The 16,937-nt window shown below is 33.9% G+C and overlaps 1 protein-coding gene across 1 annotated transcript; it reads right to left on the minus strand.

Moving 5' to 3' along the window:
• Positions 1 to 9,630: 9,630 nt before the first annotated feature.
• Positions 9,631 to 16,626, minus strand: LOC129235111 (uncharacterized). The gene is made up of 3 exons (XM_054868803.1): positions 16,361 to 16,626; positions 14,205 to 14,589; positions 9,631 to 9,867 (listed from the first exon to the last, which is right to left on the minus strand). Exons 1-3 carry the CDS (start codon positions 16,624 to 16,626, stop codon positions 9,631 to 9,633), a joined length of 888 nt encoding a protein of 295 aa, XP_054724778.1.
• Between the last annotated feature and the right edge of the window lie 311 nt (positions 16,627 to 16,937).

The following is a 16,937-nucleotide window of genomic DNA, read 5'->3' on the forward strand; positions in this document are numbered from 1 at the left end:
ATAGTTATAACTCTTACCGTATTAGGACTTAAAGCACTGAATCGTTGATTAAATATTCTTACAATAGATCTATCAGAAACATTTTTCTCACATTTAAGTGTATGTTAAGTTCCTTTTTGAAGTGATAGCTTCTTATGAGAGGGTAAACAGATTTGTGACATAACGCGTAACGGCGCAACTCTCGTTTGGCATTCCTTTCGTTCGTGCATACGACAGAAGCGCTCATGCTCGGGGAAATTCTAATTCTTTACTCTTTGGGTCCGCTTTAAGCGTTAAGTGATAGTAGAAAAAGTAATGAAACTAACAAAAGATGGATGATCGTCGCAACATAACGCAATCTCCTAACGAAAGGTGAATTTAACAATACAATGTAATACCAATAACATAGTAAACAATATATATTCAAAACAGCATTTAATCTTTAAATTTATTTTCAAAACAAAAACATTTTTGCGATTTGTTATACTAAATACTAAAAATATCTCGCTTCATTTAGGGTTTTGAATTGTGATAAGGTGTACATATTTTAAACGAACTTCATCCCCGCAGACTCCGCAACGCGAAGGTTGCGGAGTCTGCGGAACGAGAAAACAAAAAATAATAAACATTTGATTTGTGCTTCACAGAATAAGAATAAAATCTAAACTGACTTTAACTTTAAAACAATCACTCGTTAAAAAGCTAGTTATTTGGGGGGGGGGGATCCTATAAAGTGTGCGGTTAGGGTCCCTGGTGGTTTTTGCAGGGGAGGGGGGCAAAATATCGATCCTAACCTGGTCGTAGAAATACGCCAATTTTATCATTGCAGATTTTAGCTTAACCTTGTGGTTTGTTTATGGTGATAACATTTATTTACAACTAACATTTTAAAACAGTATTAAGTTTTTAAATTTATTTTCAAAACAAAAACATTTTTGCGATTAGTTATACTAAAAATATCTCGCTTCATTTAATGTTTTGAACAGTGAAAAGGTGTACATCATTAGAACACACTACCGTATTATCCCGCGTTTGCCGGCATGCCGCAAAATACGAGGATCACCAGATTTTCAACAACCCTTTCTTGGTCCTTTTCGGCATGCCAAAAAAAAACAAAGTTAAAAAAAAAATCATAACAATTTAATACAATAAAAAATATATATTCACTTAAAAGAAAATAATATAAGTTCTATACTGGTGTACTAAGCACATGTATAATTCGTATCTACACTTTTTATCCAAATTATTGTCACTAGGTGATTCTTTGTAACATATACTACCTAAATACATTGTTTTAAGAATATTTGTAAATGGGAAATATTAAAATAATATTCCTGAAAAAGTGGCAGCCAAATAAAATACATGGAGGCATAAAAATTTAAAAAGTGATTTCAGATTTCTCATTTTGGGCTCAGCTGCAGATCTTGCCCCGTCTGATAAATTGCCCCAGTAACTGTATTTCACGATTGTAACAACACAGTGCACCTGTGTCAACTTTTTCAAGGGGATTTGTGCATAAAGATGCTACACGCATATACTAAAGCCATTTTCAGCGAATTTTCAAAGGTCATTACAGCTTCAGAGCAAAGTGAAAGGTAAGAGTGACATGTTTCAACGCTTGATCTAAGATTTTACTTTTAAGAAATTTTTGTTTAATTAACTATTGTCTAACCACGGATTGTATGGAAAGGCAAACATCCGGTTTACACGCGGAAATGGAAGTATCTATTTGTTTTGAGGGATGTCTGATTTTACAAATGTATGTTAGCCTCTAAATTAAGCAGAGTCACATTCAAATGCGCGGAATACGCGCATAATATTTTTATTTTTCCCCTCATTCAGATGGAGTCGCCTTTACTGGATGTTTGCCAATTGCATACAATCCGTGGTCAAACAGTAGCGTTCAAATATTATGTTCAATTATCGGTTTATACAGTAAAAGAGTATCATAAAGAAGGCTGTTACTATTAATTGCAGCCATTTTGGCTTGCTGTTTGAACAAGAGGTGGTGGGGCAACTAACCTTGCCAAAAAGGTAATATGCCCCTCCTGAATGAAGACCTGAATGACGTCGACTGTTGATTGGTAAATGTATAGACTGCATAAAACGTGCACAATGTATAATCAGAGATGTAATGACTGTGGCAAGATTGAAAAGCAAAAGGTATTAAAAACCACAAGTAATTTGCTTATTATGTAAAATATTTTAACCTACATTTGCAGTTTAGAATTAAATTGATTTCGATTTTTCATTTAGTTGCCCTCATTATAATTTGTATTTATTTCAACTAATTTAGTCTATTAATACACTTTCTTACTAATAGCAGTAAGTTTTGCAATACTGGACAAGTGAGGCATTTTACCTGGTGTAGTGGTACGAATTGTCTGACTGTCAAGGTAATATGCCCCAAAGCTGCAGTTTTTTTTTTTTGCAATAAAAACTTTTATTTATAGTTTTTAACCACGATAAATTTTACACAGCATCTGGACCTACATTAAGAGAGACGGGAAGTATTATCTTTTAATTTTCGTTAACATTTTTTTTTTTAATTTTCTGCTTAAGTGGGGCAAGATCGCCGGACTTACTCTATATTTTCATATTTGTGCAGAACGCATTTCATTTTCAATTATACATTTTTTGAATTCTTGTGATAGCCATTGCGTTACTAAGTACATGAACGCTTCTACGATAGTGGATGGGAAAATTTAAAGTATGTCGTTCTTGTTTAAGTATGAGTCTATGATAGTTAAAATTAAAATTTTTCATTTATGTTTACTTCGTTATGATAGTGATAATTTAGACATTATTTTTCGAATCTAATAAGAGTCTTTAAAAATCATGCAGATATGATACAAAGAATTGAAAATTTTGATTACCGTAATCTTGTTATTCCGTACGTTCTTTCTTATATATTTGCTCAATTAAAAGTAAAAAAAAAAGCGTTAACTTAGGAAATAAACTTTTGATTTCTCCTTTGATCAATGTTAATATGTTTGATGAGCTACTGTTCTCAAAATAATAGCTTAAGTATGTTAAGAGGCATAAATTAAAGCGATTTTCATCGGGAAAGTTCTTCTGGGTCAGCCTCTTTCGGTCACGTGACGAAACCAGTGATAGGGCTTTCTATGTAGGGGGTAGTGGTCGGATCTAGATGTCTATAAACTCTCGCAGCAACTGATCAGTTGAGGCACAGAAAGAAGTGCTTTAAAAGGGAGATTTTACAGTCACATTTCTAACAATCATATTCTATAATGATTCATTAAAAAATCATTTAGCAATTTATAATATTTCTATACATGTAATCACTGACGGTGCCTCATTATGGCATATAATTAGACACTTAATTATTTCCTCTTGATTTTTATACATTTTAATATCAAGTCATCCTAATGTCCCCTACCTAAGCATAACTGTTATTATTTCAAAGGAAGAATGTAGTAGGAACAGTTTACATTGGTGAAAACTTGAATTGCATTATGCTTTGAAACTGACATTTTTGTTTCAATTTTGAAATGAATATGAGCTGAATTTTCACGTATAAACAATATGTAACATATGAACCCGGGGACTAGTTTAGGATCTATCAACATCAACAGCACTTTCTTCGGTCGAGTGGGTAGTTACTTGTAAATTGAAACTCTAACTGCGAGAGCAAGTGCGAAATAGCAAGGATATAGCGTTCCGTAAAATTCGTCAGATTGTTCAGAATTAGGATCATAACTTTATTGTGTATCTATTTTTTTTTCTGAGAGAATAAAGCTAGAAAAAAAGTCACGACAGTACAAGGATATTCTCACTATTAAACTCTTATATTCGTGAAACAATAAAAACACAGTAAGGATCTCATAGTAAAACAAATGACCCTTTACAGTAAGTGTTAAAGGTATGTAGGTCATAATTTCAGTTATTTTCTAGATTTTGCAACTATAGTATTTAAACATCATAATAACTTAATTTCTTAAGATAAAAATTTTAAGAGTTAAGAATGTAAAGTTATAATTCAATGGAAAACAAAGCATAACAATCATTATTTCACTACTTATTTGCAGTTCTAAAACTAGAATTTATTGCATTTTTCCGCCAGAAAGACGTTAACAAGTTTCGTGGCAACAAAATTTGTGTCAAATATACATTTGTCACACTTACATCAAATTTAGACAAAAAAAAAAGAGATAAATTTTACTTAACAAAACAAAAGTTAAAGTTCTTGACAAAAAAAAAAAAAAAAATAAGGGGAAATTTAGCTTCAATAAAATTTTCTTGATAAAAATTCTATATATTGATGCATTTAAGTTACACAAAAAACATTTCCCAACGAAAAAACTAAAAAGTATTGCTTGTACTTCATATTCTTTTGATTAGATCAGTGGTCTAATATAGGAAAGTATTGCTGTACCAATAAAGGAAAAAATTCCATTTTTTATTTCTGTGCATGTACCTTGTTAAAAAGCTTTAATATCTAGTATTTAAATGTATTATTGTAGTGTATATTAAATACCCTGCATAATCATCATCATCATATATATATATATATATATATATATATATATATATATATATATATATATATACACATACATACATAAAACTCGCGCCATGGCATGATAATTTGATCATATGTTTTGGTAATGTTTAACAAGCAGAAAAATACTTTATTGAGACAAGGATGGAGGGGGGCTGAACTGGATACAGTAACTTAACTGTTTTACTGGTAACACTGTGTCATTTCAGAGACATAAAGATACAAAAATGTGGTCAACAATGAAACGCTATCTACTGGAGTTTAAGGTTAATCCTCCGGAGTTAGGGTTAAAATTTCAACTATCAAAATATCAATAAACAGGTAATTGCTTCATTCAAATGTAGGAGCAATTTTCACCCGTCATATCTTCACGGGCGATTTTCTTGTACTATAATAACACTTAATTTCATTTACAAGTTTTTATTGCATTCAACTAGATATAAGTACTCGAAATAAGATTTTAGAAGTGTTGAAATCATATCACTTTGTAACACAAGCTACACCAAATTGAAGATTGATAAATCTTCATTTTCGTAGCCTTCAGACCTAAAATTTTGTTCTTCCACCGATACAGGCTTATAAAAGTGTATAGGATTACCTCTATTATATTTGCTCTGTTGTCAGTATGCAGTCCAGTTACTTAAAGAAAAATGTACTAAACATCTCTAGCCTTGCAGACGATCGCTTCGAATGTTTGGCAAGTTGGATATTTGTGTACAATATTTTCATACTCCGATTCAGATATTGGTGGATCCTATAGGCAACCATTTTTTTTCGGGGTCCTTAACATAAGCATTAACGGAGAACCAGGAGTTGAGTTTTCAGGTATGCTGAGGAGCTCAACTACTCGTTCAACAAAATATTTGATGAATTTCAGGGCATCCCGAACCTTAAATACTAATAAGAAAAGGTAAGTGCACGAAGAAGAAAACCTAAATGTTCTTTCCTTTTCTTAAATAATAGACTAAAACAACTTTAGTCATCTTGGGGTCCTTAAAAATCGGAGGTCCAAGGCACTGTCTAGTTTGTTTGTTCGGTAGCCAGACTCTGAAAATTTCTGGTCGTTACTGATTATTTCCGGACAACGTTCCAGAATTTTACGGCTTTCCACCAGTTTCCAGTAAAAAACAAGCATGTTTCAGAAAAGTTTTCGGAATCGCAACGAATTGCATGAATGTAGATTTTTTACTACTGTGCAATATGTTTTTTTTTCTCTACTAGTGTAAACATTATTAAGTAATTTACCTACAATTCAATCACGGTCCCTCTAGATTGACAGTGCTCCAACAGTGGGTGAAATGCAGTCCGGATATTGTAGCTTAGCAATAGTTGCAGGTAAATTCGCGTTTCGATACTTTCTGACATGTCTGTATTAGCTTCGGCCGTATTTGGCTTAGCAGCTCTCATAGTAAACCAGGAAGGAGGCAGGCTTTTACTATAAACATATTCTAAGTTTTCTTGGAAGGTTCCTATGTAATTTGAAAATCATGACTGGTTTTTATTGAGAGGGTTTCTGAATTTTCCAGAAAGATTCCTAGTTAATTTAAACTGTAATGATTTTAGCCAAGTATGTTTCTGGTAGAAATTAGGCACACTTACTACCTATTGTTCTCCCATGAACGTTCCTGAATTTTTATTTTACAGTACGGGCTCTGAATATTTATCAATGAAAATTCTATTTTTTATGTTTTATTTTAACTATGGATAAAACTCAAATCTCTGTCACGTGTCTTTCACAAAAATGTCGTAGAAGTTAATGCTCCTAACCAAAAAATAGTGTCATAGCTGAATTTAGGCCACCAAGTTCTTCCATTCTGAGAACATTCTGAATCATCATAGTTATTTCCAGGTAGCGTTTTGGGGTTTAACGGGTTTCCATCCGTGATCAGTGAAAAAATGGGATCTATGCGAAAAATTTTCTGAACTGCTACAAGTTGCATGAACGCAGACTTCCCACTGTTGTGAAAATGTTTAACTCCCAGTGTAACAATGTGCTCATTTCTTTCTTTGGTGTTTCTCCACAATTCTGTTACGGTAACTGTAGCTTTACTGAAATTGCAGGCAAATAAGATGTTTACAATTTTCATGTAATTCTGCCTTAGCTTCGGCTATGCTCCCTGAAATGCTCTAGGAGCTATTTTGGTAAATCAAGAAAGTTCCAAGGTATTACTATGAACATATTTCAATTTTCTTGGAAAGTTCTTGTTCCAGAAACGTTGATGGCTTTTATTGGAAAAGTTTTTAAATTCTTCAGGAAGACTGCAGATTAATTTCAGGAAGTTTACTGACTATTAGAGGGAAACTTTTCTTTTTGAAGTGATAACTTCTTATGGGAGGGTAAACCGATTTGTGACATAACGCGCGTAACTGCGCAACTCTCGACTGGCATTCCTTTTGTTCGCGCATACGACAGAAGAGCGCATGGTCGGGGAAATTTTTTTCTTTATTCATTGGGTCAGCTTTAACATTGTAAGCAATATATATTCAAAACAGATTTAATCTTTAAATTTAGTTTCAAAACAAAAACATATTTGCGATTAAATATACTAAAAATATCTTGCTTCATTTAGGGTTTTGAACTGTGATTAGGTGTATATATTTGAAACGAACTTCATTCCCGCAGACTGCGCAACGCGGGGGTTGGGGACAGCCGAGAAAACAAAAAATAATAAATAGACATTTAATTTTTACATCACAGAGTAAAATCTAGAATGTTTCGTAAGTTTAAGTGTTTTTTCTGATAAACGAAATATTTTGAAACGACGCGTCATTTAATCTATTGTTTTTGCGCCGACATCAAAACTTATGTTTAAAAGTCTGAATGGTGATCAAAGAATAAAATTATTTTTCATTTAAAGCAATTTTGAAGTCGGTTCTTTTTTTTTTTCAAAATTGCCAACATATATGTATCTCCAAACAAAAGTACTTCAAGTATTATTCAATTTATTCATAAACAGCTTTTAAATTATACACAAGAATGTTCTGCTTTAGTTAATGAAGATTATTATACAATTTCTTTAACTTTAACCGGAGACTTTAATGTTAATTTTGCTTCTGATACAATGCAAAAATTCCGTTGCCTGTTATAGCTACCATAAGCCAATTGTTACTTTCATAGGATTAAACAGTAATAATAATTTAATCCTATGAAGGTTATCACTTCTGCCGAGCGTCCCATGACGCACTTTTTTTTACCATGTGCGCTACAGGTGGAAAGTAGGCACATCAACTGCCCGTTATTTTGGAGTGTACGAAATCTGTTCCAAATATCCCAGCAGTAAAATGACTGTCGCCCTGTGAAAATATGTAAATAGCTATAAGGACTGCTGAGTCGGAGAGAAAATGACCAACTCCGGCAATTTTAGAGCTTTCGACTCCGACTCCTTTACCCCAAAATCAGTCCGACTCCGACTTTGACTCTGCAACCACTGGACCACCAACCACTTTTAAACCTTCAGCTTCTGACTTCTTTACGCCAAAATCTGTCCGACTCCGTAGCTCTACTAACGACTCATTCAATTTATCATAGCTTCACAGCAAAATATTTTTTGAGCAATCACTGTTGCTTATTGTTCTCACTTGACTGTCCTTGGCATTGTGGTTCCTTTTTCAGCTTGGACTAGGGGCCGCTGCAGCACCACCGCCCACCAGCCTCTGCAGGCGCGTCGGAATCCGCTTTTCCTGGTCGGAGGCGTTCATGTCCTAATACATACACATGCTCACACATATACACTCTCACATATACACACACGCCTACCTGCATACACACAAGCCTACAGATGCATGCACGCGCATCTACGCACACACACACAACTATACACACGTAACCGCCCTGGAGGAGAGGCAAGCTTGAGCGGACAGGCCGTTTCCAGAAATAATAACTCCAATGTGTAGGGTCCTGTTGCAACTCGTGATTGCAAAATACATAGATGCAATTCAAAATGTCAGAATTCAAATTAATTTAATTTCTTTTTAAAACGAAAAGTTCTGATCTCTGAGAAAACTTCATGCACGTGCGGTTTTGTTTTTCTAAAACACATTTATTCATTAAAAGACAAGTACAAGTGGACATAAACAAATAAAGCTATTTACAAGTTCATCGGAAATATCAACCGACGATTTACATAAAATCTTTGATATCCTGCTTTGATTTATCTTTTATATCCTGCACACAATTACAATTCAGATGCATTTTGTAAATTTAGATTATCTAAATTAGGTATAATTTTATGAAATATGACTGACAGCTATATAATTTGAATGAAAGTAACTTAAAAAGGAATACGAAAAGTTAAGAGCACATTTTTAAATGAAGAGGCATATTGTTAAAACTTTAAACAGGTAACAATTCACTAAATAGTCACGAAAAAAAGCAATCAATAATTATAAAAATGCATAAAATATTACTCATTTTTCATTCATCATTTATTTATTATTTAATTGTGAACCTTTTGAAATGGAATCATTTGAGAAGAATACTGAGAAAAATCTTGAACTTCGTTTTCTAATTCTAAGAACGTAGGTAAGCTGATAACTTCATATAAGTGTCGTTTTTGTAAGCTGACTTGAACTTTCATCACTTGCTTTTTCTAACCTATATCTATGTACCCGTATTTACATTAAAAAAATCATGTTTCATCATTGTACTTTTCATTTAACATGCAAAGATTCTTGGAAAAAGTACAGTACAGCAATAATTCAGTTCAGCGACAGCACTTTATGAAATTTCTTCTGGACATAATTGTGTGTTACTTTGAGCATAAGAAAGATATCTCCCTTTGTACATCGTTGCTGATGGAAAAAATCTTTTACGTGATAAAATGTTGTCATCCACTTCAGACTGTCGACTTAGTCCAAAAATCAAAATTTGAACTCCTATTGATATCTCTTTATGGACTATGGTTTTCAGACTTGGCTTGTTTTAGCTTACAAAGTTATATCAACCAAAAAAGCAGTATTTTTATCACGAAAGAGCTTCTTGTCATCTGCAACGATAATTTTGTGATCCCCTTATTCCTTAGTTAAGGAAAAAGTATTCATCGCTAAAGGTTTATAGATGCTTGAAAAGTATTTCTTAGAGCATGGATGTGCATGATTTGTGATGATTCGGGCCGTCCAGCAGCTCTGGCTCAGACTAAGTGCAGGTTGGCTAGAATCTGTGCCGCATCATCTTCATCCAGTCCTGGATTGAGGGCCATTAGTTCGTCCGCTCGTGCAGAAATCGCCCGCATTTGCTTTGAGGCTTCGGCTGTCATCATGTTGGGTGTTAACTGTTGAGCTCCAACGTTTTGTGCTTGGTGCGCTTGGTGATGATTTTGAGAATGGTGTTGAATCATCCTTGGTGGTGGAGGAGCTGATGTTAAGATCTGTAACAAAAACGAATTATTACTTTTGTGTGGGGACTCAATAAGATAGAGTGTCCCTAGTTTGTTGGAGGACATTTAAACTTTATTTATTAAATTTTACCCCAAAAATTTTGCTTAAATAATATAAAACAAAGGGAAATAAATAAATACTGCTTTGACGTGTCTACGAGAGTATTCATACGGACATTCTCTTGGGAAGGTTTATTAATTGAAGGATTGAATCTCTCAGAAGCTCTTTGATCTTTTCCTCTCATTATTCAATTTGAGCATTAGTTAGTTTCAAGCACAAAACAATAGGACTACTTGCGTCGACATTCTTGTTTAGAAAAAAAAATAATTTTAAAATATCAGCGAAATATAGATAGTTAAAAATGACAAACAAATTAGCAGGAAAAAAGTGATTTCGAAAACCTCGACCAAAATTTATTTAGTGAACTATTATTTCTGGGCATGGTTGTGACACTGCATTCTAATTGTTTCAAACATTGAATGATAGAGATTATAAATGCTTCAATGTTAGAAAAATATTCTACAGAATATGGTTTTTTTTTTCAACAAAATATCATAATGTATAACAACTTAGTTTTAAACTTAGATCATAAAGCAATTAAATAGTTACGGCCTCTATAGATTAAAAGAGCTAATATATTCTAGCGTTAAAAATTTTAACTTTTCTAAATGTTGAAAGAACGAAGAATTATGTATTTTATTAACAAAAATGTACTACAAAAAGGCGTTTTCAAAAGACAGAGATTTTTCTCTCAACGAATAAGAAATAAGAAAAAGTAAAGTATTTTGTCGTAAGATAATAAAATAATGATTTTTTACTTAAATGTGGAAAAAAACCTCGAAAAATGAAACGGATAATCAGTGTGATTAAATATGCTAATGACAAATAAAACCGTTATTCTAGAAAAACGAAATCATCTAAGCATTTGCTTGGGTTATTTTTTCAGAATTGTATTGCTTTTTTGAAATTTATTTTGTCTCTACTAAAACAACTTTTTTATTCATGACTGCTTCATGTTTCAAGTTAGATTTTTTTTTTAACGAAACCACAAGTAATATGCATTGTATTGTTAAAACTACAAAAAAAAAAAAAAAAAAAAAAAAAAAAAACATAATCACCTATAGAGGATCCATAAAAATAACTCTTATTTTCAAAATAATTAAATGCTTGTGAATGTTCCACGTTAAGTCACTACATTGTTTTTTTAAGCACCTAACATTGACATTAAAGAAATTACAGGATTGTAAGCATAAACTAGTTAGTATAAACACCTTGCACAGTAACAACCTAAACCTTCCATTTTATAGCACTCTTGCAACGCTACAGATTGCATTATGTTATTACAAATGTGAAAGAAGCAAAATTCTAGCCTTTACAGTTGTCTTTTCTAAACATTCCGAAAAAAAAAAGAAAATTTTCCAAGCATCAGTTTTTCTACGTTTATTGCTCTGGTAGATGATATTATACTCTGTTTTATGGGGAAAGAATTTTCTCTCCGTTGAAAAAAAAATACGCATAATCTATCTCGACATTTAGCTGGACTTGATATTTTCGTCTTTAACTTTATTTAGGTTAAATTTATAATTTGAATAAATGATATACTTCTGCAAATATGAATGCTTATGAAAATGCCGCATAAACGGTTTTTAACATCTTCTAAAGTGCATTTCTATCTAAAGTGTCCGGTTAACATTTTAAGATCTCCAGGCTAAAAATTCAGAACTTCATTCATTTCAATTAATTTACTGTTTTTACATCTTAGCCCATTAGCAAGTTTGTTTTATTAATCACTCGACCACTTATTAACTTGCCAATATCATTCGCCTGAGATGTAACATTTCAAAAATATGTATCTTGATTTTATTTCAATCTTTGTCAAATTCATTTCATATTGTATGCGTTGATGAATCTTAAAACTACAGAAAAATGAAAAAATAAATAAATAAAAATCCAAAGCAGTTTTAAATTGATACTTTTTTAAATGAGAAAACATTCGCATTTTGTATATTTTTTGAAAACCATTACACTGTTAGTCTTTGAATACATTTATTTCAATGCAAGATGAGTGTAAACTGGAATTTAATGAAATGGCATGAAGCGTTTCTACCATTTTTTTTTCTTTTCTATCCTTCTTCTTGTTTCTTTTCTCAATTGTCTCTTTCAACTAAGGCATCATTTGAAATGTATATTATTTGCTAATTTTGTTGGTTAGTGTTTGACTAATTTGGCCTCGCTTTGAAAATTAATTCTTCTAACTTCATGCTGAAGAATTCAGACATTATCTCTGCTGTTACAAGAAAATGGCGTCGAAAACATCATGGACATTTCGGCATTATGTCTTGCCATTCCGATGGAGACAAATGTCAATAGCTTCTAGAATTAACAATAGACTAAAGTAAATTTCTGCTACAAGACGCCAATAAAAAGCTGTTCTAAACTTAAACTAGTGGATTTTTTTCTCCTTTTTTTTGTGAATAAAAATGTGATTTTGGTGAAAAGCTAGAAAAAGCAACCAGAAAGTAATTATTGCAATATAAAAGTAGTCGAGGTCTTTCAATCAGCAAGACTTTTACTACTTTTACTTTTTTAACAGTTCGTAATTGCATTCCACTCATAGAAATTGTAAGGCACTCAACGTGTTTATACATCCTAATTGAATCGATAAAGGGACTAAAGATTTTTTAAAAAATAATTGTAACAGAATGTTACTTGAAGCTTGAGGTCCTGTCGAAGTAAAAAATATGCTCTCAATAATTCTTTTAACTGTGCCGAAAGTAACTATGGCTCGTCAAAGAAAAAGACACAACTACCAGTGTCATAACGTACACTCTATAACAAAAAAATCGACGCACCAAGAAGGAGTGATCCGATTGAGATGAAGATTGTTGGATAGGAAGACAATGCACAGAATAGTAAATGATTAAATTCTCAGAACAATTGAATAATTTATGTCAGAGTTACAGTAACAAGTTCAATAACGTATTGACCCACCTCCAGCCTGTATACAAGCTGAAGCACAGCGTGGCAAACACCGATAAAGCTCCCGGAGGGTGTCCTTCTGTATTTCCGACCAAATTCGCTCCAATTGTCGGACGAGGTTATCAACATTCCTTGCCAGATGCAATCGCCATCCCATCATATCCCAGACATGCTCGTTGGGAGAGAGATCTGGTGATCTGACAGGCGATGGAAGAGTTTGAAGAGCTTGCAGACAGTTCATAGCAACACGTGCCGCATGTAATCTGGCACTGTTCTGATGAAAACCAGCCGAGGGTACGGCAAAAGGAACGGCAGCAAAACAGGTCTTAGGATGTGGTGGGCTTACCACTGTGCAGTATGTGTACCTATAATTACGACCAAAGGGGTCTAGTTATCAAAGGAAATAGCACCCCAGACCATAATGCCTTGTTGGGGGCCAGTGTGGCGTGAAAAAGTGAAATCAGGATCCCCCTTCTGCCCTGGGTATCTCCAAACACGTCTTCAATGAACGTCATGACACAGTTGGAAGCAAGATTCGTCGCTAAAGACTATGCGTCCCCAGTCGGCACCATTCCAACCTGATCGAGCCATGCACCACTGCAATCTGGCTCGGCAGTGTGTAGGCGTCAGTGGCAGGTGGCGTAACGGTCGGCGCGAGCGTAGATTTCGTTGTCCCAACCGTCTGTAAATGGTCATAATGGACACTGGTGTTTGAGTTGAATGTCAGATGGTTCATAGAGAAGAAGAAAGCGCTGTGACAGCTGATCAGACAATCACTCTCTCATCACGATCTGTTGTGACCCTAGGTCGACCGCTACCTTCCTGACGCTGAACTCTGCCATTTTCCACCCATCCTAGCTAGCATCTTCGAATCGCCGCATCATTTCGACTGAAATGACGAGCGATTCTCCGATTTGACCAACCTGCCTTTTTCAATCCAATGATACGACTTCTTTTAAACTCTGACAGTTGCTCGTAATGAGCACGACCTATGCGGCGAGGCATTTTTAAGTTGTTGAAAGGTAATCTGAATCGCAATCAAACAAAAAGTTTTTACAACTGTTGAAGAACTTCTCTTTATATACATCTGCTGGATGCGCAGTTTCGATACGCTGGAGATCAAACTATTCATTTATTGGACACCAAATTTTAGTCGTTTGCATATCTGGTCAAAATATCTGGTGCATACAAAATTTCAAAGCAATCGGATGATTACTTCTTGGTGCGTCGATTTTTTTGTTATAGTGTGTATTTCTTTTGAAGCGCAAAGGTTAATTCATTGTTATTTAGAATTAATAAATATTTACAGTGTCACAGCTTTGAAAATAATAATTTTTAAAAAACGTACCTGACGCGAAGGATGAGCTGCGAGTAAAGCTGAGGTCTGAAGCGCCTCCTGTGCCGCCAAAAGCTGCCCTGCTTCCCTCTGCGCCACCAAGATATTTTTGGCTTCTTGTGCAGCAAGTAGTTTTCTAGCCTCCATCAACTTTCTTGCTCTTCTGGCTGCTATAAGTTGTTGACTGAGTTGTGCCTCCGCCAGTAGTTGACTCTCTGTCAGCATCCCCATGGTGGGCATAAAAGCCATTGGAGCTTTGGCAGAAAAGAGGGCACTCTCTTGGTTCAACATGAGATCTGCATCAGGAAGAAGATTCATCGCCATGGATGCATGTGGTTCCAAGAGATCTTCTTGAAGTAAAGATGGATGTCCTCCGCCATGGATGTCCATAGGAAACCTGAAATATTACAAATTCATATCTGTCATCCTTGAAAAATATTACTCTTTAAGACAGACATACATTTTTTTTTTCACAAAGAAGGTATATGTATGCAATATCGTCGCCCTGTTCAAGTAAAAGCCAATCCAAAAATTGCGATTTGTAATAATTCCTGTTTGAACTGTTGAACCAGTATAAAAAAGAGTCAAAGGTATTTTACAGCTATCTTTTCTTACAGTAGGTTCATTGGTGTAACGTGTAAGTTGTACAATGATTTTATGTTAACCAATGGTTTATGTTAACCAGTTAAACAGCTTATTTTAAATTATAAATGGACTGGAAATACATGAAATTCTGTTGTAGTATGTTAAAAAATTTCTATGTACCTACTAATATTTGCCAGAACACCGACGGTATATATTTTATATGGTGCGCTTCTATACCATTGCTGCATAATGTTCAATATTGGAAGAAATATTTGTGCTCACTATGATCTTGATTCTTGTGAAGAACTAAAAGATAATACACACAATTTGAAGGGAAGGTATTCATGAGTTTCAGTGTTGCAATATCACTTTATTGGAAACATTGCTTTAGTAAGGCTCTATTTCATAGAGCTAAAGATCCTGTTTTCGGAGAGTCAGGAACATGTTTTTGCAATCCTTACTTCTAAATATATTCCTTGTGTTTTGTTCTGCAAAATATTTTTCTGATTTATTTAGCAAAAGATTCTGGCTTCAACAGCATGCTCTGAAATAAGTATTTAACTTTTTGTGGATAGTACCACAATTATTTTTGTAATAATAAAAGCGATTATACGTCTTAACGTAACGGTTTTTGGAGGCCGTAATAACCTCTTAAAGATGTCACATCAGATTGGCTGACTATTATCTAAGGAAAACTCATCGTTCCATCCCACATCTATTGGACTTAATCTATTTCTGAAATAATCGATTCTTTAAATGAAGCTATATGCTCGGAAATGAAAGCAAATATAAAATATGAAATGATGGAAACGAGGTAAAAGAAGATGACAGGGATTTCCTTAGTGTGAACAATGAAAGCTATTTAAGATGTACATTTGAAAACTTTCATTTACATTTCATACAAACATTGAGTTTTGAAATTAGAGTAACCCTTCTCACCAAAGTTAAAATAGGCTCATGTAAAATGGTTACGTTCAAAACAGATGGAAAAGTTCCTTCCCTCATTTTTAGACCACATTGTAAGAAAAAGGAGTAATTTGCAAATCGTTTCCTGAACCACTACAAATTGCAGGAATACAGACGTCTCTCACTGTTGCGAAAAGCAGTTTTAGTTGCAAGTGTGAAGACGTACTCAGCTTCATTATTAAATTAATCCTCAAATGAGGACGAGTTGTTGTCTCACAGGCAAGCTTTTTTTGTTTAGATTTGCAGGCAAATAAGCTTATTTCTATTTGCTTGCAATTCTGCTTTTTCTTCGACCCTATTTGCTTTAACAGCTTTCCTGGTAAATCAGGAAAGTGCCAAGTTATTACTATGAAACATTTCTAAGTTTTCTTCTAAGGTTCCTAATTTATTCCAGAAACTTGGCTGGGTTTAACTGGGATGATTTAAGAGCTCTTCCAAAAGATTCCATGTTAATTTCAAGATCATTAATGAAGTATGGAGAGAAACTTTCCTGCTCTTTTCAGATATGTTACTGCCAGAAATTAGGTACACGAACTGCCCATTACTTTTTAGAAATGTTCCTGATTATTTTATAGTGTATATTGTCAAATTAGTTATCAAAATTAATGTATGGGTACCTTCCATAGGGATGTCTTGGAGGATACCTGGGTCCACCAATCAATGCGTGCAATATATGTCTTCCAGCAGCACTAGCTCCATGCTTTGCTCGATGGTTCAAAAGTTTGGCTAAAATACCAGTAGCTAGAAGCAACTCAACAGCACCTGTCCCCCTGTTGTGGTGGTGTCCTTTGAATCCACCCATCAGACCTTGAGACTGGACAGTTGTAAGGGATGCTATTAGCATGACGAGAGTGAGTAGTGGTAAAACACGTCTGTCTTTCATTGTGCTGCTTTTTCTGAAAGAAATATATAAAAATTACTCTTCCAACAAAAACAGTTCCAAAATTTTTTTAATGAGTGGATGGAAAGTAATATTCTAATGTTTATTCCGAATCTTCTTTATTACCTGAAGTTGCAAAATAAAGTATGTCATACTACCTTATTATTAATATTTTACTTATTTATTATCATTATTATTTTTATTTATTTATTTATTTATTTTGTTTCCACAAAATTTCGAATAAGGTACGATGTGTAACAGTTTTAAATATTAAACTTTAATGTCTAAAATGACTCTATTAATTAAAATGTTTG

The sequence above is a fragment of the Uloborus diversus genome, chromosome 1, assembly GCF_026930045.1.
Source record: "Uloborus diversus isolate 005 chromosome 1, Udiv.v.3.1, whole genome shotgun sequence".
Taxonomy (NCBI): Eukaryota; Metazoa; Arthropoda; class Arachnida; order Araneae; family Uloboridae; genus Uloborus; species Uloborus diversus.